General features: G+C 39.6%; 2 protein-coding genes across 6 annotated transcripts; one reads left to right on the forward strand and one right to left on the reverse strand.

Annotated features, from left to right (window-relative positions):
- Positions 1–169: 169 nt before the first annotated feature.
- Positions 170–14,967, reverse strand: rabgef1 (RAB guanine nucleotide exchange factor (GEF) 1). The gene is given in 9 exon segments (XM_034229007.1): positions 170–920; positions 5,139–5,395; positions 6,616–6,707; positions 9,943–10,075; positions 11,957–12,038; positions 12,213–12,385; positions 13,249–13,388; positions 13,390–13,455; positions 14,786–14,967. Coding segments are annotated over 9 exon segments (1,530 nt in total). The 3' UTR covers positions 170–515.
- An 885-nt stretch (positions 14,968–15,852) lies between these two features.
- On the forward strand, positions 15,853–24,409 carry LOC117554582. Of its 5 annotated transcripts, none has more exons than XM_034229013.1 (4): positions 15,853–16,014; positions 18,338–18,609; positions 20,988–21,290; positions 23,192–24,409. In XM_034229013.1, exons 3-4 carry the CDS (start codon positions 21,204–21,206, stop codon positions 23,795–23,797), a joined length of 693 nt encoding a protein of 230 aa, XP_034084904.1. In that variant the 5' UTR covers positions 15,853–16,014; positions 18,338–18,609; positions 20,988–21,203; the 3' UTR covers positions 23,798–24,409. The 5 variants fall into 5 exon arrangements, with proteins under 5 accessions (XP_034084904.1, XP_034084905.1, XP_034084906.1 ...); XM_034229014.1 differs by lacking the exon at positions 15,853–16,014 and adding an exon at positions 17,234–17,416; XM_034229015.1 differs by lacking the exon at positions 15,853–16,014 and adding an exon at positions 17,899–17,915.
- Positions 24,410–24,971: the final 562 nt, after the last annotated feature.

Consider the following 24,971-nt stretch of genomic DNA (forward strand, 5'->3'; position numbering starts at 1 on the left):
TGCTAACGTTATGCTATAAAGGAACTACAGCAGGGTCGCACGACTTCAACGTCACGCCAACTTAAGATCGATATTCAAAAATACAGATTCTAAATGGTTCAAGTTGAAGCGTTTGTTCTAACAGTTTGCAGGAGGCAGGTACTTGCTTTCAAGCAGGACAGGGCAAACAAACTTAGAGGAGTGTTTACGTGTTCGGCGTAATGACGTACAACGTCCTCAACAACTTCTGTAGTCCTATTCAGCCACTTGGTAACAACCATCGTTTTTCAGACACGTCAACTCTTCAGAAATCACCAGTGGGGTCACTGCTGATGGATTTAATGTCGTAGAACAAAACGTGATCCGTCTCTTAAATTCGTGTCAACCACAGACCTTATTTCCAGCTATTTTCCCAAAACTAGTTAAAAAAACCCGTTGACTCTGAGACGATGGAACCGGAAGTGAAAATGCTAACTCACTTCCGGGTTTTAGGACTCGTCACTGCACCACTCTATGTGCAACGCTCCCTTCTTAGACTACCCAGCGAACACCTGGGGCGTGAGGGGCGGCGGCAGGTTGTCGTTGTCCACGTCGTCGTTGTCGATGGCGGGAATTTGTCGAGGCGGGACCTCCAGAGGGTATTTCTTCAGGATGCCGGTCACCTCGTGCTGCACGCTCTGGGGCCAGGAGAGCAGCTCGGCCTGCAGGCTCTGAGCCGCCTCCATCAGAGCCTCCTGCCGCGTGCTGAGGCCCGACAGAGCCTCCAGGTTGGTGTTCAGCTGAGCCAGGACAGGGTTGATGGGGTCAGGCGGGGGGGCGGAGGACCAGACCCCATCTGAGGAGCGAGGAGACGCCTGGCCCGACATGTAGCGCTCAAACTCCTCCGGGGAGAGGTTGAGGGACTGAGCGTCCAACTTCTCGATAAAGGCCGCCGCACAGCACTGAGGAACAGGAAGTGAAAGGAGAAACAGCAGGTTTAGTTTAAAGGTCCCCTATTATACAGTTTTTCATCAATATATCACAGGTCTCAGATATATACAAAACATGTCTCTGATTGGCTGAAACACATTGCAGCATCCCATAATCCCCTCTGTTTCAGCCCTGTTTCCAAAGTGCTGATTCTCTGTCAGTTACTTTAGATGAAAATAAGGAGCCCCTCCCCACGCCCCTCTGAGAGAGATTTGGTTAAAAAGAACACAATGGTGCTCTAGGAGGAGATTCCAACCCAGTCTCACAAAAAAAACGTGTAATAACTGCGTTGGTCCACAACGTAGGACGTAGTATTTCTACAAAAACGTCTCTGAAATTGTAGGAGCCCTACGTTTTTTTTCACCATTCATTCCAATGGCTGGCGTCTATGTCACGTGATCTTCAAATTTCTCCCTGCAGAAAAAAAAAACATGACCGAACTTCGTTTTATTCTCGGTGTAAAATGCCTATTTTAAAGTTAGTTTGGCCATTGAAATGCGTTTTGATGTAATTTGATGCGAGAAATATGAGTTGTTATTTCAGATTATGTGTGCAGTGGATGTACATGATCTTTAGTTTGCTAGTTATTACGAAGATTACTTCAGGAAATTGTGTCCATACAACGTTTTCATTGTTACCAAGGTGGTTGCTAGGGACGCTGCTATCGATATTATTTCTGTTATGTTGTGTAACTGTTTAATGGTGTGATCTTTATTGCTACCCCCTTCCCCGTCAATGTATAGTGTTGGTCCACAGCGCAAACGTATTAGTTTAACAAAATCCGCATCTAAAATGGTGGCATATATACGTTATTTTCCCCTGTGCAATTCCAGTCTCACATCTCACAGCACATCGTCATTAACAAATGCCGGAAACAGACCGAAAACATTTTTTTAAAATAAAATAATACTTTATACCGAGTGTGCTTGCTTTTCTCTTTGAAAGTCATCACATAACGGTATTGTAATACACGGTTTGGCTGCATTATTATTACATATCTGCCGTAGTTCTCTATTTATAGAGCCCTGATGAGAAGACTAGACAAACATGAGGAACTGCCGCCAACACTGAAAACGTGACGTGGATCATAAATATATCAGCAATTAAACAAGATCTTACATTTCTTTTCACACAATACGTCTCCTTGCAGTATCAACACTAATTCGGCTGACTTTTATATTTGATCCAATTGGTAGATAGGCTGTATTTACACCATAAAGGTGCACAGCTGATATAAAGGGACACCTAGGGGTTAAAGCATGTTATTGAATTTCATTATTTGTATTATTAGATATTAATAGGATCCCTATAAAGTATATTCATTACTCGTTATTCTCTACTAATAGTTCATTAAAGACTGTATATAATGACTATTTTGCACATCCCTTTCAAGATTTCAAGATTTTCTAAGGTTTATTGACATAATATACACAACTATGGTGTAGTTATGCAATGAATGAAAAACTTGGGTCGCAGGTTCCTCAATAGTGCATTACAAGATATCTATCAATATTTGTGCATACCTCCAGCAATGTTAACTATGTTGAAGCACTTATTTTAACTGATATTATACATAATGTATTATACTCTTATAAGATGTATGTAGATATTTCATCTCCGGCCTTGTCAGGTATTGAACAATCAATAAATAAAGAACACAGAATTGTTAAATATAAAACACAGAATTTGTGTGATTATACTAAATGATTTACAAATAAACACCACTGCATATTTACAACTGTTACACATGCTGATGTAACGCAAATGTTTCCAACTTGGGATCAATAAAGTATATCTTATCTTAAGATGATCGATGGCTACTGCCATATTTGCAAAATGTGCCTCTGAACCTTGACAAGTGCATGTTTCAGGCTTATCAATTAACAACAGGGGTCACAGACATAAGACCAGCTGTTAAATAAAGCTCTTCTGACCTTAGCTGGCATGTGGGTATATATTAATGCTGCCCATTATGGGGACAAGCAATTTTCACCCATTAATAGTTTATTAATGATATGTTTTAAATGTGAGTGTTTCCTATCCCCTAAACCTCCAGGGATGTACACAGTTTAATACTGGCAACTTCTTATTATGGGAAATACGAAAACCACTTTTAAAACTACAACTCCCAGTAGAGACATGCCATAGATAGAGAACATGTTGCGAAACACAATAGCCAGCATGTGTAGTTCTGGGGACGGGGTGGGGGAGGGGGGGACGCGGTGGACCCGTTCAAATCCAGTTTTGGACAGTCTGCCGGGGTTCCATCCCATTTCAAGTGCTGTTCAACGCTCGGCACACTCTCCAATCACAGAGCTTGAGGACTATCACAGGGTTTGTCAAGCGAAGCGGAGAGAATACTTACTTCCGGGTGTAATATTCTCTAAAGCAAATGAGCTGCTCCGACCCTCGGTCCTGACAGACTCCAACTTGTGTTTATTAATCAAACAAATAAATAAACACAAGGATAATAATGTGTTATTGTTGAGTAAATGGAGAATTGCACAGGGGAAAATAACGTATCTATGCCACAATTTTAGATGCGGATTTTGTTAAACTAATATGTTTGCGCTGTGGACCAACACTATACGTTGACGGGGAAGGGGGTAGCAATACATATAACACCATTAAACAGTTACACAACATAACAGAAATAATATCGATAGCAGCGTCCCTAGCAACCACCTTGGTAACAATGAAAACGTTGTATGGACACAATTTCCTGAAGTAATCTTCGTAATAACTAGCAAACTAAAGATCATGTACATCCACTGCACACATAATCTGAAATAACAACTCATATTTCTCGCATCAAATGACATCAAAACGCATTTCAATGGCCAAATTAACTTTAAAATAGGCATTTTACACCGAGAATAAAACGAAGTTCGGCCATGTTTTTTTTTTCTGCAGGGAGAAATGTGAAGATCACGTGATAGACGCCAGCCATTGGAATGAATGGTGAAAAAAAACGTAGGGATCCTACAATTTCAGAGACGTTTTTGTAGAAATACTACGTCCTACGTTGTGGACCAACGCAGTTATTACACGTTTTTTTATGAGACTGGGTTGGAGATTCAGGTGATAAGTTGGGGGGGGGGGGGATTACCTTGGTTGGTGATTGGCTAATGGTTACACAAGACAAAACATCGTTATGACATCATAAAGTGGTCAAAATCTGATCAGCTCATTTTTAGACAGGTTTTTATAGAAATGGATCAGGACAAAAAGAGAGAGAATCTTTGTTCCTGAAACTTTCAGAGTCTCTTTACACAGAGGGGACACATGTTGATGTAGAAGAGACATGAAGAAGAGGGGACACATGGTGATGTAGAAGAGACATGAAGAAGAGGGGACACATGGTGATGTAGAAGAGACATGAAGAAGAGGGGACACATGTTGATGTAGAAGAGACATGAAGAAGAGGGGACACATGTTGATGTAGAAGAGACATGAAGAAGAGGGGACACATGCTGATGTATAGAAGACGTGAAGAAGAGCGGACACATGTTGATGTAGAAGAGACATGAAGAAGAGGGGACACATGTTGATGTAGAAGAGACATGAAGAAGAGGGGGCACATGTTGATGTAGAAGAGACATGAAGAAGAGGGGGCACATGTTGATGTAGAAGAGACATGAAGAAGAGGGGACACATGTTGATGTAGAAGAGACATGAAGAAGAGGGGACACATGTTGATGTAGAAGAGACATGAAGAAGAGGGGACACATGTTGATGTAGAAGAGACATGAAGAAGAGGGACACATGTTGATGTAGAAGAGACATGAAGAAGAGGGGACACATGTTGATGTAGAAGAGACATGAAGAAGAGGGGACACATGTTGATGTAGAAGAGACATGAAGAAGAGGGGACACATGTTGATGTAGAAGAGACATGAAGAAGAGGGGACACATGTTGATGTAGAAGAGACATGAAGAAGAGGGGACACATGTTGATGTAGAAGACACATGAAGAAGAGGGGACACATGTTGATGTAGAAGAGACATGAAGAAGAGGGGACACATGTTGATTTAGAAGAGACATGAAGAAGAGGGGACACATGTTGATGGAGAAGAGACATGAAGAAGAGGGGACACATGTTGATTTAGAAGAGACATGAACACGTAATTTCTGCATAATAGGTGACCTTTAAGAATGTCCCCCACAGAACACAGATATATAAACAGACCAAGTTGGTGAAGTAGTATCCGTCCTCTCCGCTCATCAGCCTGCTGGGGTTGCAGAAGCGAGTGATGTACTGGATGTTGGACTGCAGGCGGGGGGGGTTGGCCTTCAGAACGATGTAGATCAGAGCGGGGAGGAAGTCGTCCGCGGACGCCGGCTCCTTCTTGGTGATCCTGATGGCGCTGAAGATGTGTTTACTGCAGCGCGTGATGCAGCTCAGTTTGTCCCGAGGAACTCTCTTCGAGTCCATCTCAATGACATCTGCAGAAACAAGTATACAAAGTCAGGGGACTGAGAGACAGACATATTATCGGCGACCAGAGATGGCAAAAGTGCACACATCCTTTACTCAAGTAGAAGTACAGATACTCGTGTTTAAAAATACTCTTGTGAAAGTACTGACTAAACTTCTTTACTCAAGTCAAAGTAAAGAGGGCTTTGAAATGTACTTCAGTAAAAAGTACCCATAACTAGCAGCTGTTTTAAAGAGTACCTGACCTCCCTTTATATCAATAGAACAATAATGTCATTGTTAGCTAATGAATGTTTCCATGCTGAACAACGGCAACATGACAACGTTTTCTACAGCTACACATAAGATTAACTGTTTTTATTATTGTGTCTTTGTGTAGTCATCTTTAAGCAACACTTCACTGGTTCCAGCTGCTCGTATGTCAAGGTTTACTGTTTTTTTTCATTATCTATGGTAGTAAACTTAATATGTATGTATTTTATATGTGTTTTGGTTAAAAGTCGTATTTCAAGTCGACTTTGGGCTTATGGCTTCTCTAGTTACTTGTTAGACGCTTTTATCCAAAGCGACTTACATACTCAATACTGTGGGCAATCCCCACAGGAGCAATTTGGGGTGAAGTGTCTCAGGGACACAACGACATGCTGACTGCAGTGGGGTTTGAACCTGTGACCCCCCCTGATCTGAACACCAACGCACAACCCACTGCACCACACACCTCCATAACTTTACGATTCGAGAAAATAAGTAAGAGCCTTAAACCCTGATTGTACTTGCGCAAGACTGGATGTATGAAAAATATCCTTTCACTAAAAAAAATACATTTTTGAACAGAACAATGTAATAAAGTCAGAGGAGGCCATCTTGCCTTGACTTCCAGACCTTTAAATAATATTTAAATAACCTTTAGATAATTAAAATCATCAGACTGCTTTATTTATCCGCGGGGGAAATTAGGTTTTCTTCAAAGTTGCTCAGCTTTAGAATAACATTTAAAAGAGAAAAATAAAGATACATATATACAATAAATATGTTAAAATGTGTATGTTACAATATGTACAGTGGTGTATAAGTAATAATACAGATATTGATGATGAAAACCAGATTAATACTCGAAAAACCACCATCATAAAAATGACACGTGTTTCTGATGATTAAAAAAGTAGATATGAATTCTGCGACATAAAACACACATGCAATGAGTGACTGAATGCAGTCACACTCTGACCTGTGATTGCTTTGACCACGTTCTCAGACACTTCAGGGATTTCTTCATCGAAGGACAAGCACAGCATCTCGATGTTGACCCAGTGTAACGCCCTGCAACACATAGCATTAAAACAGTAAGCATTAAGGGTTATTTGTATGCACATGATATACATTTTCCCAGGCCTTCTACTTCCCCTTTGGATGACATGCAGTCAGCAGCTTCCACTGTGACAGAACGTGTAACAAACGTGAGGAGAAGACTGCTAAAAATGGCTGATGAACAGACTCAAAGACGGTTTCTTCCCCTGGCACTGAACTCATAAGATAAGATAAGATAAGAGGTACTTTATTAATCCAAATTTGGGAACTTTTTTGCATTGCACATAATAACACATTAAAAGAGAAGAAATAAACAATTCAAAAATAGAAACATCTCAAAATAGAAATAAACCAGAATAAGAGAGTAAGACAAATATACATATGACCAGGAAATACAAAATCTATAAAATGAAGCTCAGCGTAAGTTCAACCAGGAAGATTGTCTTTACTCTTCATTTACTATTCCCATGTAACTACTCTCTCTCCTCTCAATAAGTGATCGGGGGCGTCACTCTCCAGCTTAACCAATCACTTCGCTCTATTCCCAAGAGCCTATCATAGCGCTCTGCCAAACCTTTTAAGTCTGCTCTCCCCTCTGACAGCTGTCATTTCAGGTGACTCGATGCAACCCTCCTCCCCCCCTTTTCACCTCCCGTCCCTCTGAATCCAGGGTCAAGCTAAGCCCCTCCCCTTCAGACCGACCCAACTATCCATTCACCACCACCAGTGTCTAGACCCCGGGGGGTTTCATCTGATTGGTTCTACCCTCCCGAATGATACTTCCTGCACAACGGGGCCTAATCGCCAAAACTCCATTATATTCATTTGTGTATCTCTGCAATAAATATGTATTCTTACATCAAAACCGTCTCTCCTGATTGAACTGTTTTAAATACACTAATACCGCTTAGTCTTCCTCCCCTGTGCAATAACCCATACATGTGCAATATATAATTTATCATACACACATACATACTTACTCTAATGAATGAATTCCTGCGCTTTATTCCTTTTGCTTTTATGTATGAATGCTTTGTTGTTCCATGTTGTCTATTCTGAATGTTTTGATGGCACCTTAAAAAGGAGTAGCTTTTCTCCAATTCATTGTACACTAGGGCTGTGCATCTTCACTGGTCTCACGATTCGATTCGATTATCCTGTCAACGATTCGATTCAATTCGATATCCCGATGCATCACGATTCATACCAATGCGTTGCATCCTCAATTTTCTATATTACTGCACATGGCTTATTTTTCATCAATGCATACATCAGTAAATACATATGAACTCTCTTTTTATTATTTAGAAAGTGCTTCAGAAATCAATAACATAAATGTCTTGACATTAATTTATAAACCAAAATAAATGAATTGTATAGGTCTAGCCTCCATATATCTGTGTGTGAAGTTGTTCCATCCTCAAAAACAAAAAAATAATGCTTCTGCAGTCTAGCTGCAGCTTCTAGCAACGGCCTTCTGTTAAAGAAAGGACACTGAATGTCCTGAATGTGGCATCACACACAGGACTTGAGTCTTGAACACAGCAGACAACAGGAGTATTTACAATAGCATATACAAACAAATACTGCATGTGGGTGCACACTTACATTCTCTGTCTTACTGTTACATAAATCCCATGAATGTATGAGATTAAATTAGCTTCATTATATCTCAGTGATTAAGTGAATAATAAAGTTTCTATCGGGTCACTATCAGCCTGTCACTCATTATTTTCAGGGAGGGGGCGGGGCTTGGAGGAACAGAGGAGACGGTGATCGTGGAAGCTTTTTTCCTCCTGCCTTCACAAACTTTACACACGTATATCGTCTGAAAATTGCTAGAGGACATTCATACTTTGCAATCCAAGACTTAATTAAATCCACCAAAAACCGGACATGATTGTAACGCGATTATTTTTGAAAAACATAAATCCCTGAGCCGCAGCGACACGGAGTGATTCAGAGCGGGTCCTTCTGCTGTTGGTTCTGGACTGGTGGTGTTGTGTTGGTGGATAAAGCAGACTGCTCCGTGTTTGGTGTTGTGCCGCTGTCACGTATGTTCCCTGATCTCTACGTTACCGACCGATTTGATATTAAAGTGACAGAAAAAAAAAAACGTTATAGTAAAGCCGCGGCCGGAAAATCAGAAAGCAACGTTACCACGCTATAACCGATTATCTTCCGTCACTGCATCGATACCGAATCGTCCACGTCCGCATCGCAATACATCGTAGAAACGATTATTTTCAACACCCCTATTATATTGCCTTCAGTGTCGCAGCCCCCACCCTCTGGAATTCTCTCCCCTCTGCTATCAGGAATGCCCACTTTCAAAAAACAACTCAAACACCATCTGTTCACTCAGGCCTTTGGCCTCAGCTAAAATGCAGTACCCAGCAACCTGTTCTTTTTCAAACCTGCAAACCTTGTTTCCCATTGTAAAGCGTCCTTGGGTCTCTTGAAAGGCGCTATAAAATATAAATTATTATGTGTAATGACAAGGAGTCCGTGTTTTATAAATATTTGGTAACACTTTATATTAAGGTACAGATATTCACCATCAACTAGTTGTTAATTAACATGCATATTAGCAGTACTGTATATTTGCCCTTTATTAGTCATTACTAAACACTTATTAATGCCTTATTCTACATGACCATATTCTACACTTAATAGGCCATTAGTTGAGAGTTTGTCCTCAATAACCCTCTAATTAGTGCTTATTTATTGCAAGTAAGGACGTTGTTGTACATGAGTTTGGGTCTTAATATGCTCAATATGGGCTTAATAAGGCAGTAGTACCACAAGACTAGTAATTCTCCCATAGTAACACCTCACAATTATGGTCCATTCTTATGTAACAAGACATGAAACTAAAAGTGTTACTTTTGTCAAAATAACAAAAAATGTGGTATTTCCAACTCAGAATATGTTCCCTATTTTAAAGTGAAGTCTTGTTCATAACAAATAAGCTAGTAGTTTGACTTTAATATGTTAATGAACAACTAGTTGATGGTGAATATGTGTACCTTAATCTAAAGTGTTACCCGTGTATGAGAGTTTTTCAGTCTGTGGCTATAAGTATGGTTTTATTGTCTCGTGTTTTAAAAAAACATTCGGTTTTGTCTAAATGTATTTATGCTGCTTTTTATATATTTATTGATGTACAGCACTTAGGTCAAATCTGTTGTTTTTAAATGTGCTATATAACTTGGATTGGATTGTATCATGAAGACATGAGTCCCACCTGATCCTGTTCTGTGTGGCCAGGTCCTTCTTCTCGTCATCACTGGTTTCTGGACAGAACACGCTCTTATACAGACGGGTCATTATGTATTTCTCCACCTGATCCATCACCTGCTCCACAGACTCTGAGGATCCTGGTGGACAAAGAGTCATCAGACCACATTAGTGAGAGCTGCATCGATAAAGAGGGGAACATTTACAAGTTTCATGATTATTATAAAGCCAATCTGTTAATACTCTTCATACCGTCTGCCTTGCAATGCATCTTGGCCACTTCACAGATAATTTCACTTCCATTGAAAACCTTTAAAAGGTCCCCAATTATACTGTTTTTCATCAATATATTCCAGGTCTCAGATATATACAAAACATGTCTCTGAAGTGTTTGGCTCCAAACACCAAACAGATCATTGCAGCATCCCATAATCCCCTCTGTTTCAGCCCTGTTTCCAAAGTGCTGATTCTCTGTGATTCTCTTACTTTAGATGAAAATAAGGAGCCACTCCCCACGCCCCTCTGAGAGAGATTTAGTGAAAAATAACACAATAGCCGCTTTCACACCAAGTACTTTGCAGCACTTAGTGCCCAGCATTTAGTGCCCAGCACTTAGTGCCCCCATGGAACTAAGTACAGATCGCGTTCACACCGGAATAAGTTCCCTGAGGGAAGATTACGTAAATGAAGCCGCTGACGTCACTTCTTCTTCTTCTGCTTTGGGTTTACTGGCAGGCCGCAAACAACTTCACGGTGTATACTGCCACCCGAAGTCCCCGGCCGGAAGTCCCCGGAGTTGGGTACTGGCTTCAGTCGAAGCTGCTGGGACTCCCAGCAGCTTCTACTGAAGCCTTCCGAGTAAATCGGCAGAACGCTGACACCTCCTCATCTCCACCGCTCCCATGTTTTTTTTGTGTTTCCATAAGTTAGTCTCTCTCCGTTGGTGCACGGGGCTAATAATGCTAATGCGAGCAAATACAATGGCGGCTTCACAAAACTTTTCAGAGTTTTACGGAGCGTGGTTTGCAATTCGCCCAGCCAATCAGAAATTGGTACTTTTATCTCCCCAGGAAAGTACCACCTATCTAGCAGGCACTAAAAATGGGGGTAACAGTTCTCTGAACTAAGTTCTCTTTTTGGTGTGAACGCAAAATTCCAGGCACTAACGGAACTACACGGGAAAAGTACGGGTAAAAGTACTCCGGTGTGAAAACGCCTAATGGTGCTCTAGGAGGAGATTCATGTGATAAGGTGTGTGGAGGGGGTTGCTGATTGGCTAATGGTTACACAAGCCAAAACATTGTTATGACATCATAAAGTGTCCAAAATCTGATCAGCTCATTTTCAGACAGGTTTTTATAGAAATGGATCAGGACAAAAAGAGAGAGAATCTTTTTCCCTCAAATTTTCAGAATCTCTTTCCACAGAGGGGACACATGTTGATGTAGAAGAGACATGAAGAAGAGGGGACACATGTTGATGTAGAAGAGACATGAAGAAGAGGGGACACATGTTGATGTAGAAGAGACATGAAGAAGAGGGGACACATGTTGATGTAGAAGAGACATGGAAAAGTGGATTTTGCATAATAGGTGACCTTTAAGACCCTTCATACATGTTCCAAATAATCTTATTATACCAGAACACTAGTGACAATCATCACAAAGTAAGCATACCATAACAAAGTGACCCTACAGGGAGCTTTGCAAAAATAATACACTTTTGTCTTTAACCTAAACAAGTCTTTGATTATATAATAACACATTTTAAACGTATTGACAGACTGCTTTATTTTTTAATCTTCATGTAATAATTTACTTGTGAAATCAAGTTAGAAACAAAACAATCCTGACATTCCGTGACTACAATATAGTCTGTTTTTACCAATGGATGTTATCAATTAACATGAATACAAATATTACTGGAAAATCTTTCTGGTGTTGCCATTTAGTGATTGCTACATACTCGGATTTATTAAAAAAAAGTATTGATGGAAACAATACTGAAATCTCTGAACAAACCTTTAAAGTGACCCAACAAACGGTCGGATAAGTTCTGGTAGAAGTCCTGAACGCACTCCGACAGCTCGTCAGCGCCCAGGTCCTGAGAGGAGAGGAGGTTAGGAGCTCATGGGAACACTTTACAATATTAATAAATAATTTCCTGAAACTTCCAGAATCTCTTTCCACAGAGGAGACACATGTTTATGTATAAAAGACATGAAAAAGTGGATTTTGCATAATGTCCCCTTTAAGAGTATTATTCTCAAAGTCAAACCTGGACTTTCTTGCTGGACATGGTGACGATGAAGGCTCGGCACTGTTTGTGGATTTCTCTGCCGGGTTTCTGGAGGTTCTTCAAGAAGTCCATAAAGTCTTTGGACACCTGGTCGGTATCAAAGCTCGCTCGGCGGCTAAGAGACGGACTGGGAGTCTTTCCCTCTTGGGTTTCTGGTGAGGAAGAAACGCTTTTAGAGAAAGTGCTGCTGATGTTGGAAAGAAACTGCACCCAAACCATATGTTTGTGACTTTTTTTTTGCTTGTATTGAGATTAAATATAATGTGGAGTTGCTCTTGAACAGGGGTGTCCAAACTACAGCCCTGGGGCCAAATGGGGCCCACGGACCATTTTGAATCGGCCCTCAGCAAATTCAAAAATGATAATTGAATATGGCCCACAAATGAAACTTGTGCTTGTCTTATATTGTACTTCTTAAATATAAATGTAAAAACATATTACACAGTAGTATTCATGTGTTAATAAGACAACTTTTCAAGTAAATTCAGTCAATTCAAGTTGGAAACATTTTCTAACATATAAGAAATAAGAAGAAAACGCCCAATGACTTATTTACGTAATAAGCTTGAAATACAACCTTCATATTTTTCCTTATTGTAATCAATCTGAGGCTTCTGTTCTAAGGGATGAGCTGCCAACACTCACAAGCATCATTTACCTACATTTGATTGATTTTGCTAACTTATAACTAAACTTATAATACATCCAGAACTCCGCCGCCCGTCTACTCACCCACACCCGAATCCGTGAACACATTACACCCGTCCTCATCAAGCTCCACCCACCCCCCACCCCCCTATCTCTTTTTGTATTTTGTTGTTTTGTTTTATTCCCTGTCAAAGCGTCTTTGAGTTTCTAGAAAAGCGCTATACAAGTCTCATGTATTATTATTATTATTATTATTAACTTATGAGGCAATAAACCTCTAGTGAGCGGCCCAGTCCTTCGTATATTTTTCTATATGTGGCCCTCGGTGAAAAACGTTTGGACACCCCTGCTCTAAATGGTTACATACCTTTCTTGGGAGCAGAGCGAGACGAAGGGCTGAAGAACTTCTTTACGGTGGTCACTTTTCGTGTTTTCTCGTTGGTCTTCTTCTCCTCAAACTTGGAGAAGGGTCCCAGAGAGGCGTGTCCCGGCTGGGGGTTTGAGGACTGAGGGGGGGGGCTGAGTCTGAGATCCATGACTGCTGGCGTACGCTGCCTCCTCCTCCCGCTGCAACCTGTGGCAGAAGACGTTTTAATAGAGCAAACGCCAGAGATAAAGAGGGGATAATCAAATACACGCTGAAGGTTCTTTGAGCATGTTTTCTCTCAGTGATTGTGCTCTTATGTTAAATGTTTGTTTTTCATGTATTGTGTCTTGATATTGATATTTGTCCTTGTGGATATTACACATGGAGCTGCTGTGATGCAAGTCAAATTTCAGACTTGATCTGAGCATTAAAGTATTATCGTATCGTAGGGATGCATATCGTTGACTTTTTTACGATACCGATACCACTGAACGATACCGATACTCAACCGATACATATCGTGATGTGAAAATGTATCATCCCGCAATTACTCCCATGAAGCGCTTTACGATATAGTTAACATGTCAAATGAATATTAAATTCATATTTTCGGATACCGGTATGCATCCCTATCGTATCGTATCGTATAATGGAGGGAAACTTTGGAGGAAAGCATCACAAGACTTAGGGAAGGGACGGTGTTGTTTTCAGTAAGGATGGTGAAAGAATTATTCAATCCTTTACCAAGAATCTGCACATATGTAAAAATATGAACCAGTAAAATGTACCTTAAGCATGAAAAATAAAAGTAGTCATTATGCAGAACATTTTCTATAAGATCATCATAGTGATAACACATATCTCTAAACATTTTTATGACCTAAACCTTTCATGAGTTTTTCAGAAACCAACAGCTTTGTGACTTCCTGCTGATCCAAGAGGCTTTTTAAGGGTTTTATTTATTATTATATTCAATTCTTTACCAAGAAGCTGCACATGTGTACAAATATATACCAGCACAATTGACTTAGGAAGTAGGGAACATTTCATCCTGTATTACCAACATTTAAAATCAACACATCTGGAGATTTATGGATTTCACAGGAAAAGGAAAGGGGATAAAAACAGTCATCTGAGAAATAAATAAAGCTGTCGGTTGAATAAAATAGAAATACTTAAGAGATATGTTCTTAGTGAAGTACTTTAGTAAATGTACTGTTCACTACTGGTACAAAAAAAAGTAATAATAAGGGATTTAAAAACGGGGGTTGAAATGAATAAGTTGGTGTTTATATGTTATATATTTTTCTGAATTATACATGTTATTTTACTATTCTTATATATAAATATTGCAAAATGTGAATAAGATTCTAATGTATATTTCTGTATTAGTTAGTGTAAGTGATGCCCAGTTGCTGATCGCTGTGCTAAAGCTAATCCAGAACCTGAGAAATAACTTCAAGTTGATGAACTGCAGTTTTTGTGTATCTATGCCTTGACTTCATAGTGTTTCTAATTTTAACTACTCCTCTCTTACTTCGCTGCCAGCGCCCAGTCGTCCTGGATCTGTTTATGGCGGACCTTCTGATATTCCTCTCTCCAGCACTTGGAGCACAGAGCCTGCCACGCCGCGTTGCCGTAGTAACCGCATCCATTTTTGCACAGCAGGTCCGATTGGTCGACGTGAATCCCGCCGCGACGCTCCGTCCGCTGACTCATGATGCCGGGAGACCTGCAACGGAAAAATTCTCATCTGATTTATCTGTGGACTTGTATGTGCTGCAGTATTCAACCCTACAGAGTGAATTTATACACTTTATATACAATATAATTTATATTGTATATAAAGTGTATTTATATTATATAAATACACTTTATATACAATATGTTTAATGCACTTATCAAAGTCAACTTTATTGTCAATCTCTCAGTTTGTGTGTACAGACAGAGAGATCGAAATACCGTTTCCAACAATCTCGAATACAAAAATACAAATATGTATACAAATATGTATAATACAAATATGTATATCCTATGTATACACAATCAACAGACACATTTATACATATGCACACATTAAGACCTAAATAAATGCACAACAACAAAATAACAGTCACTCCAATATCTCACACGTTTGAAAACTAGACACACAACTCCAAGTGAATATGTGTGCTAGGAAACAATGTGGTTAGTCATAGCAACTTACATTTTTGAAGGTATTTAAAAAGGGGCACTCCTCAAATGCATGATGATTTAAGTATGCAAGTCAAAACTGCTTCTTGTGGCTGTTACTATTATACATTACCTATTCGATTGTTATTACTCATGCATTAATGAAAAAGTAGGATTTTACTTTGCTGATGTGAAGCTCATTTTGAAAACATATCTTATGATTATTTTTATACTGGATTCATCTGCCGATTGTCTTAATTTGTTTCAGCTGTAACGTTGCTGTTATATGCTGCTGTGTAGTCAATTGTATTTGCTTTTAATATGTTTTTAAAGCTACCAAAGCTGGGGTAAAGTAAAGTAGTGTAAATGGAAATACTCAAACACAAGTAGCTTGAGAACTTGAGTACGTAAGAGTCATCAAATGCAAATGAGGAAATTACCACATATTCATTGCTTAGTTGTTACAGCAGTAATGCTACACAAGGCTTTGTTCTAGCTTTATTTGTGTTTGTGTCCTACCATTTTTCGCCAGTCTTCAGGTCAGTTAGCTAAAAAATGCTGCAGGATTTACCGTAGCTAATGACGTGGAGAGACGTAAGTTAAGAGATATATTTTGTTTCACTAATGACTCAATTCTGATCATTTCATGCACATATGTCGCTGTTTAACTAACCTGTTATTATGTTTGCATCGATCCGGAGCACGAGCAGATCCTCCTTTCTGTTTTGAGAGCTGGCGAAAGCTACAAGGTGCGGACAATGACGTTATCTCAACCCTGGCTTTTACAGATTTACACTCAATCTAGGAACATTAATTGAATATAAGATGATAAAACAGCAGCAGAGTTTGTGCTTGAACAAACTGTTTTAAACGTAGAGTATTGCTTTTGTTTTGTTTAATGTGTGGGTGATGGTGATGTCACAGGTCTATTTACTTCCGCATTGTGGGACTAGTTTTCAAGGATTGGACAAGTGGCTTCACGCATGCGCAGAGTTCATCATCATTCATCACGATGATTGAGTTAAATCGTGATAGAATCATCTTCAAAGGTGGAAGAAGAAGTAGCCTACTCAGATCTTGTACTTCAGTACAAATAGAAGTACCAGACTAGAGTAGGAATACTCTGTTACAAGTCAAAGTCCTGCATTCAACATGTTACTCAACCAGAAGTACAAAATGGTGGCATTAAAATATACGTAAAGTAGCGACAGTAAAAGTAGTCATTGTGCAGATTGGTCCATTTCAGAATAATATAGGGTAGCTTGTGAATTTACTCCAAATGTAACTAAAGTTTGATTTAAGGGTTGATTATATTTCACATCATTAATCGAAATCTGTAAAGTAACTAAAGGTATTAAATCAATGTAGTGGAGTAAAAGTACAAGATTTAACTCTGATTTAGTTGTATTGGTAGTGTGGAGTAGAGAAACAAAGTAGCATCAAATGGAAATACTCAAGTAAACTACAAGTATCTAAAAACTATACTTAAGTTCAGTATTTGAGTAAATCTACTTAGTTACACATGTTATCTACTTTGTTCATTTATATAAGAACTGAAGTTAACACAGATAGTTGAGTCTGCACATTTACATATTCTCACACGATACAGTCAGTTTATGGACATTCAGAGGAACACATTTCTGGGTCTCAGTGAACAAACTCAATAGTCTGCTGACTTTGTGCTTATTGACATGTGGGTTAATGTTCAAAGGTCCTAGTCTGATAACAAAAAGTGCCGTGCAATCACTTGTATGTACCAGTAACACAACTGAAACATTTGGTCATGATAAAAGCGTGTTGTGGCAGAGATATTTTATTCTAACAGTTTTCTTTACTCTGTCACAATTCTGAGATTCTTCACATTCTCTATGCATTTTGATTCTTCATGGGACAGACTGTGTTTAATGCTGCTTAACCACGCTTTAAAATCCTGCTCTTTCGACCTTTAGCAGGAGAGATGGAACATATATCAAAGTGTGTTAATGCTTAATTCAAGGTAATTGTACTTGAGCCTTTCTATTGTATGCAACTTTATACTTACACTATACATCAGAGGGAAATCAATTACTTTTGTATTGTTATTTTAAGTTTATTAAAGCTGTCTGTTTGTATAAACCATTTAAATAGACGTCTCATTTGCGAGAGATTTCGTGCTGATAACGCCTTTTCTGACTGGGGAGAATAATCACACAGAGACAAGGCAAGTTTATTTATATAGCACCTTTCAACACAAGGCAATTCAAAGTGCTTTACAAAAATGAAAGGCATTAATAAAATGGCATTTAAAAACAGTCATTAAAAAGCAAAGATAATAAAATAAACATTAAAATAAAAGTGCAGTTTAAGATATGAATAGTTCAATTAAAAGCAGCGACAAAAAGAAAAGTATTCAGGCTGGATTTAAAAGTAGTCAGAGTTGCAGCGGACCGGCAGATTTCTGGGAGTTTGTTCCAGATATTTGGAGCATAATAACTGAGCGGTGAACTGAACAAAGGGTCAGAAACACAGATAACACGCAGACACACACACACCACACACACACACACACACACACACACACACACACACACACACACACACACACACACACACACACACACACACACACACACACACACACACACACACACACACACACACACATATAGGGTTGGAAACACATATAGCAAACAGACACTGGTCTTTCACTCACTCACTCACACACGCACCACACACACACACACACACACAACACACAACACACAACACACACACACACACACACACAACACACACACACACACACACACACACACACACACACACACACACACACACACACACACACACACACACACACACACACACACACACACACACACACACAAGATGATAGCCATGATCCTGACTGGTGGTTCTTTATGTCTTCCCTCTGCAGCCACTGTCCAGGAGCTGTTCTCCGTGGCTCGGGACGCCAGCATCGTCCCAGACGTCTCCTTGGATCCTGTCCTCACCTCCTTCCTGTCTCTGGATTCCTCCGCAGCCCTTCAGCATCAGTACGCCTCCTTACAGCGAGGCTTTAGTGGCGAGCAGCAGGCGGCGTTCGGCCTCCGTCTGAGCGGAGAGTTAGGAGGCAGCAGAGTCTCCTATGGAGGGGTCGGGGTCGTTGCTCTGGCTCTGTCCCTGCTTTTTGACCAGGTCGCCCAACAGGTGGGTTAGGTTTATTGTTTGTTAGTGTTGGGAAAATACTGAATGTACTCTTCCAATATGAGAGTAACATGATAACAAAGTTATCACAACTGTAGATTTGTACATGACAGGATGTATGATTACCTAGAAGAGCATCAGGACTGTTTTAGGCATATGATAGCTATGTGATTAACATGATGATTCAGCCTCTATGGAGATAGACATATGACAAGCATGATCATTTCTGACGTGGAGCTAATCTGAAGTAAACATTGAATACTGCTTTCTATTCCTCCATCTTGTGACTGTGTAACTCCCTCTCTTGGATATCAGCATGTGAAGGACACTGTTCAGGAACTAGTTGATGCTCTGTATGTGATGACTACTTCCATTCTTGAGAGGATCATAAATGGATCCTGAGATTGAAGCTCAAGCCGGTGACGAGTGATATTTTTCTTAACAGTTAGGCATTATTTAATGATGTCCTCTGTAGAGCTCAAAAGGTTCAAAACATCCTCTAACATGTGGTTAAAATGTTGTTTTTAGTGAAATATCTTCACAGTTTTTGATTTGTTTGGCATGAGATTTGACTTGGCTTTTCTGTTTACTGGTTAAATAAAGGAAACACATTTTAAACTAAGGTACACAGACTCAATAGTTTGGCCTCCGTTTGACCGGAGAGTTAGGAAGCAGCAGGGTTTGACCAGGTTGCCCAACAAGTGTTTTTTTTTTGGTTTATTGTTTGTTAGGCATTATTTAATAATGTCCTCTGTGTGATGGGAACTTCTGAAGCAATCAAATCAAATCAAGTTTTATTTATATAGCACATTTAAAAGCGATTTTTGGTCGAGTCAAAGTGCTGTACATGTAATAAAAACACTTAACTACAATCACAATAAAAGACAATAAATAAATGTTTATAAACAGAAATATAAAAAACAAAAACACAGCGAATAGTCAGGTGTCATGCTCTGCTCTGGCTAGAAGGCCAGAGAGAAGAAGTATGTCTTTAGTGATGATTTAAAAAACCCTAGTGTGTGGGCCGACCTCATGTGGAGGGGCAGACTGTTCCAGAGCCTGGGGCCAGCTGCTGCGAAGGCTCGGTGCCCTCGGGTTGTTTTGAGCCTGGTCTTGGGCACTATCAACAACCGCTGGTCAGCAGACCTTAAAGCTCTGGCTGGGGTGTAGCGATGGAGGAGTTCGGCTATATAGGCCGGAGCCAGCCCATTTAGGGCTTTAAAAACAAATAAAAGGATTTTAAAATAAATTCTGAACCGAATTGGAAGCCAGTGCAGTGAGGCCAGAATTGGGGTGATGCGGTCACGCTTTTTGTGGCCAGTCAGAAGACGTGCAGCTGCGTTCTGAACTAGCTGCAGGCGTTTAATTGAGGCCTGGTCCATACCCATATACAGAGCGTTGCAATAGTCCAGTCTCGAGGTATCAAAGGCATTAATAACCCTCGGTCTTTAAAAGATAAAAACGACTTGGTCTTGGCCAATGGAGATGAAACTCAGAGAGACACAGGGAGAGCTGGAACTTTGATGGCAAACACTGATGGTTTATTATAAAGTTACGGCTAGGGAATTCACAAGAGTGCTGCTGCCACGAGGTGACACAGCGGTTGTCAAACCAATTCTGAAGATCTCGTCTGCAGTTCGAGGTTTTAACTAGTTCAGAGTGTAATAATCAACATTCCTCATCAGTGAGACTAAACAAATATGGACCCTGAATCTAACTAGAGCTGCCGTCCATAGAAAATAATGTGTGCCAGGGAAAAGAAGAGCCTCTAAATGTCCCTGAACATTAAACTATCTCATGGCAGCTTGTGCTCATAAACTGGCATCAACAATGATCCCAAGCTGCCCCTCCTTAAGAGAGAGAGCAGCAATACCCAGGGCCGTAGACCAATGCCATGGGAAAGAAGACAGTGAAAGGAGAAAAGGATGAACTGTGTCAAAGGTTGAATACCTAAGCAAATTATTCCCCAACACTCTGTAGAGCTAAAAAGGTTCAGAGTATCCTCTAACATGTGGTTCAAATGTTGTTGTTAGTGAAACATCTTCACAGTTATTGGTTTGATTGGCATGAGATTCGACCCATTGCACTCGCTTTTCTGTTCACATACTTATGTATATATAATAACTTGCTTTATATTTTCTTTTTGTTATTGTTCATTTGTAAATTCAACATGTATATTTTCTACTTTTTTGTTTATTTCTAGTCTTTTTAATTTGTATTGTACAATGCCTTGTCTTTTATGCTGCTGCAACACAAACATTTCCCAAATTGGGATCAATAACGTACTATCTTATCTTATCTTATCTTATCTTACTGGTCAAATAAAGGAAAACATTTCAAACTAAGGGTACACAGACTCAAATGTTCTTGTTTTCCACCAGGTCAGAGCCCATGGATCAGCAGACGGAGAGGCTTCAGCTCAAAGGTCCCAGGTTAAAAACATTTTAGGCATTAGCAGATCTTCGAGGATTGGCTGGATCATCCACAGCTTCCTGAACCTGGTCCCTGGCGTCGCCAACGACCAGGAGAAGATGGCCGAGACGACAGAGCACCACGACAACTGGCTGAAGCTGGAGCTGATCGACCATTACTAGAGGATGACCAAGAAGAAGAGGATGAGTTCAGCGTCGATGCAGCAGTGGCTGACAGGAGCTGCGGTTCATCTACACATGAGGATTCACCAGGTCAGGACGGACAAATAAGTCTGCTTTAAAATATACAAACTTAAGAGCAGAGATGGCAAACGTACACACATCCTTTACTCAAGTAGAAGTACAGATACTAGTAAAAATACTCTGATAAAAGTAGAAGTACTGACTAAACTTCTTTCTTCAAGTCAAAGAAAAGAGGCTTTGAAATGTACTTCAGTAAAAAGTACCTATAACTAGCAGCTGTTTTAAAGAGTACCTGACCTCCCTTTATATTAATAGAACAATAATGTCATTGTTAGCTAATGAATGTTTCCATGTTGAACAGCGGCAACATGACAACGTTTTCATTGGTCCCTCTTCTTTAGAGAAGACCAGGAAATGATGGATACACGGATCGTGTTCAAATCAATAGGCACGCAATGACTCTAAAGAATAATGATCACGCCACCAAACACACATTCAGACTAAAGGAACCAGCTGTTTGGGAAATGTGAGAAGTAGAAAGTACAGGTATTTGTGTTCAACATGTAAGAAGTAGAAAGTACAGGTATTTGGGTTCAACATGTAAGAAGTAGAAAGTACAGGTATTTGTGTTCAACATGTAAGAAGTAGAAAGTACAGGTATTTGTGTTCAACATGTAAGAAGTAGAAAGTACATGTATTTGTGTTCAACATGTAAGAAGTAGAAAGTACAGGTATTTGAGTTCAACATGTAAGAAGTAGAAAGTACAGGTATTAGTGTTCAACATGTAAGAAGTCAAAGTAAAAAGTAGTCAGAAAAATAAGTAGTGGAGTAAAGTACTGATACTAGAAACATGTAGTTAAGTACAGTAACGAAGTATTTGTACTCCACTACTTCCCACCTGCTTAAGAGATATAAAATAATATAAAGTACAGGAAGAGGCAGAACTTCAACATTATAACATTGATACATGGACATCAATGCATTGTACAGAAGAAACAAAACAGCAGTTAAATTGTCTTTTAAGTATACTTTGTCTTAGTAAAAGTGAATGCTTTTACTTCTCCCACGGTTAAAATCTCTGCTCTCAATTAGAAAATATGTCCACTGCAAATGTTGGCAACATGTATGTGATAATCATTGCATTATTTTTCATGAATGATACAGCAGAACAAAAAAGAGAGACATGAATGATAATGTTCCTTTGTAACTTCAGGGTGAGGGAACCTGTTCTAGCAGCTTTAAGGTTTGCATAAAGACAAATATTAATTGCAAGCTTATAACTGGATGAAACTCTTGTATGCTGGGAGTCAGACATGCAAATACACGCCAGACCTCCACACCTCTAATTTCCTCCTCTCCACAGGGACACTGCATCCTTAGGCCAATCAAACAATAGATTGGTAAAAGGCCCTAACATGTTTTACACACACACACACACGCACACACGCACACACGCACACACACACACACCACACACACACACACACACACACACACACACACACACACACACACACACACACACACACACACACACACACACACACACACACGCTTAATATTTATCTTGCCTCTTTCTGTTGTTGATTTATGTGTCTATGTTGTCATTTTGTGCCACTTTGTTGTTGATTTTAGGTCTTTTTGTAGCTTTTGTCCTGTGTGTGTGTTTGATGATTTTCCCTTGTTGGAGTGTTTGAATTGAATTTATGTCTATGTCTTTGTGTCACTTTGTGTTGTTGTTAAGTCCTTTTAAGTTTTGGTTGTTTTGCCCATATTCATAGCTGCAATTGCTGTTGTGATTCTCTGTGTGTCTCTTTCTGGTTGTTTTGTCCATTTAGAAGTTCATTGTGAGTCTTTTTGTTTTGAGTCTCTTCGGGTTGATATGTGTCTCTTTTTGACACTGAAAATGACACTGATAATTTCTGAAGAGATCTGATCTAGAATAACTTCTCTCCTCTTGTTCCAACAGGTCCGTCTTCACTCTGTTCCTTTGGGATCAGCAGAGTCGCTGCGTTTCTCCTATAAGTCGGCGTTGAGTCACTTGGTGCAAGGATACACATCCTATCTGCACAGAAACATCCAGGAGACTCCAGCATCCAGGAAACCCAGAGCAAGGATAGTCAGTCGACCAGAAAATACAAATATCAGCTGCTCAAGTAATCACATTTCTAATAATAGCCTGGTTAACTTTAAGGACACTATCACACCCAATATCACTGCAGGAAACCGCAGACGTTGTAAAGCAAACACACCCGGTGGAGACTTTGGATCTAAGGTGACAAACAGAAGCAAGGTGACTGTTGGAGTGAACAGAGAGACACTCAATGATTCGATTGGATACGAGGACATTCAGGGTCTGTTAGTTATTGAGCCGTGGAGGAATGTGAGTCACGATGTGCAGCATCACCCCTGTAAGTCTCCGGCCATTCAACAAGCTCTGGTGACGCGTATAATAAACGCTCAGGACCTCGAGAGGAACAGAAACTTCTTCCTGTACCAAGAGAAGGTTCTCCTCAGCTTTCTCAGGCAGAGTGATGACTTCGAGCTGAAGACAAATGAGAAAGTAACTAAGTAGGCATTTGGTATATTACAGTACAGTGGAGTAGAAGCACAAAGTAGCATAACATGGAAATACTAAAGTACAAGTATCTCAAAATGTTTGCTTAAGTAGCCTACAGTACTTACGTAAATCTACTTAGTTACTTTACACCTCTGGGTTTTGATAATCAAAATCTTGTGTATCGGAAAAGTTTGACATGTTGGGAAATGGACTTATTGAATACATTTCAGACAGTTAGATGTGAAGAATAATTTGGCATCTCTAAAGTTAAATAATTAACACGTTACATGTGGTTTGTTGTATTTGTCTATTTTCCATGTTTGCCAGTCCAACTGTTTTCTTTCTTCTTCATACGGAAATATAAGGAATACAATAAGTAACATAAAAGTAGAAGAAAAAGAGTAAAACAATGATTTTTAGCAGGAAAAAATAACAAGTATTTTAATCACATTTTTGGAAGTACAATCAAATTTCAATTGAAAATATGTTTTTAAGGAATTGTACATACTGGTGTCTTTCTGATCTGATAGTCAGTTTTTGTATTGTAGTTTTGTTTCATGCTTGTAGTGTTGGTTTCATTTCTGGCTATTTGCATGAATAGAAATAAACAAATTCATGAAAAGGTTACTTCACTGGCATGTTTTCATTAGTGGATATAGGCTGCATTTATTATACTGCAGGCACGGACAGTAGAGTCAAAACTATTACAACATATCATGGCCGTTGTTAGGAAAGTGGTGGGGACAATTTCTCCAGGTTTAACATGGTGTGTGTGTGTGTGTGTGTGTGTGTGTGTGTGTGTGTGTGTGTGTGTGTGTGTATGTGTGTGTGTGTGTGTGTGTGTATGTGTGACCAGCATAGAAGAAGACACAAGATGTCCCTCAACTGGGGGTTAAACCTCGAGCCACTGTATGAAATACCAATGCATAGACCTGTAGACGACCATTAATGTGTTGTTTAAACAATGAGCACCCAACTTAAGGTCTTGTTGTGATGTGATTTGGATTTAATGTGTACCTGTATGCACACAACGAGCACACAGATAGGAGGACAGAACATGACATGAGTAAGAAATGTATAAACGCATAAATACAGGAAAAAAAACTGGAAAACATTTAAACATTTATAAATATTGTTAGGGAATAATTTGCTTAGGTATTCAGCCTTCAACACAGTTCATCGTTTTCTC

This window comes from Gymnodraco acuticeps, unplaced genomic scaffold (genome assembly GCF_902827175.1).
Source record: "Gymnodraco acuticeps unplaced genomic scaffold, fGymAcu1.1, whole genome shotgun sequence".
NCBI classification, from domain to species: domain Eukaryota; kingdom Metazoa; phylum Chordata; class Actinopteri; order Perciformes; family Bathydraconidae; genus Gymnodraco; species Gymnodraco acuticeps.

Bases quoted from the DNA above. Each gene is read 5' to 3' on its own strand.
- LOC117554582 (XM_034229013.1), top strand. From the start codon at position 21,204: ATGACCAAGAAGAAGAGGATGAGTTCAGCGTCGATGCAGCAGTGGCTG. The intron at 21,291-23,191 runs GTCAGGACGGAC...TTGTTCCAACAG, and splicing joins TACACATGAGGATTCACCAG to GTCCGTCTTCACTCTGTTCC.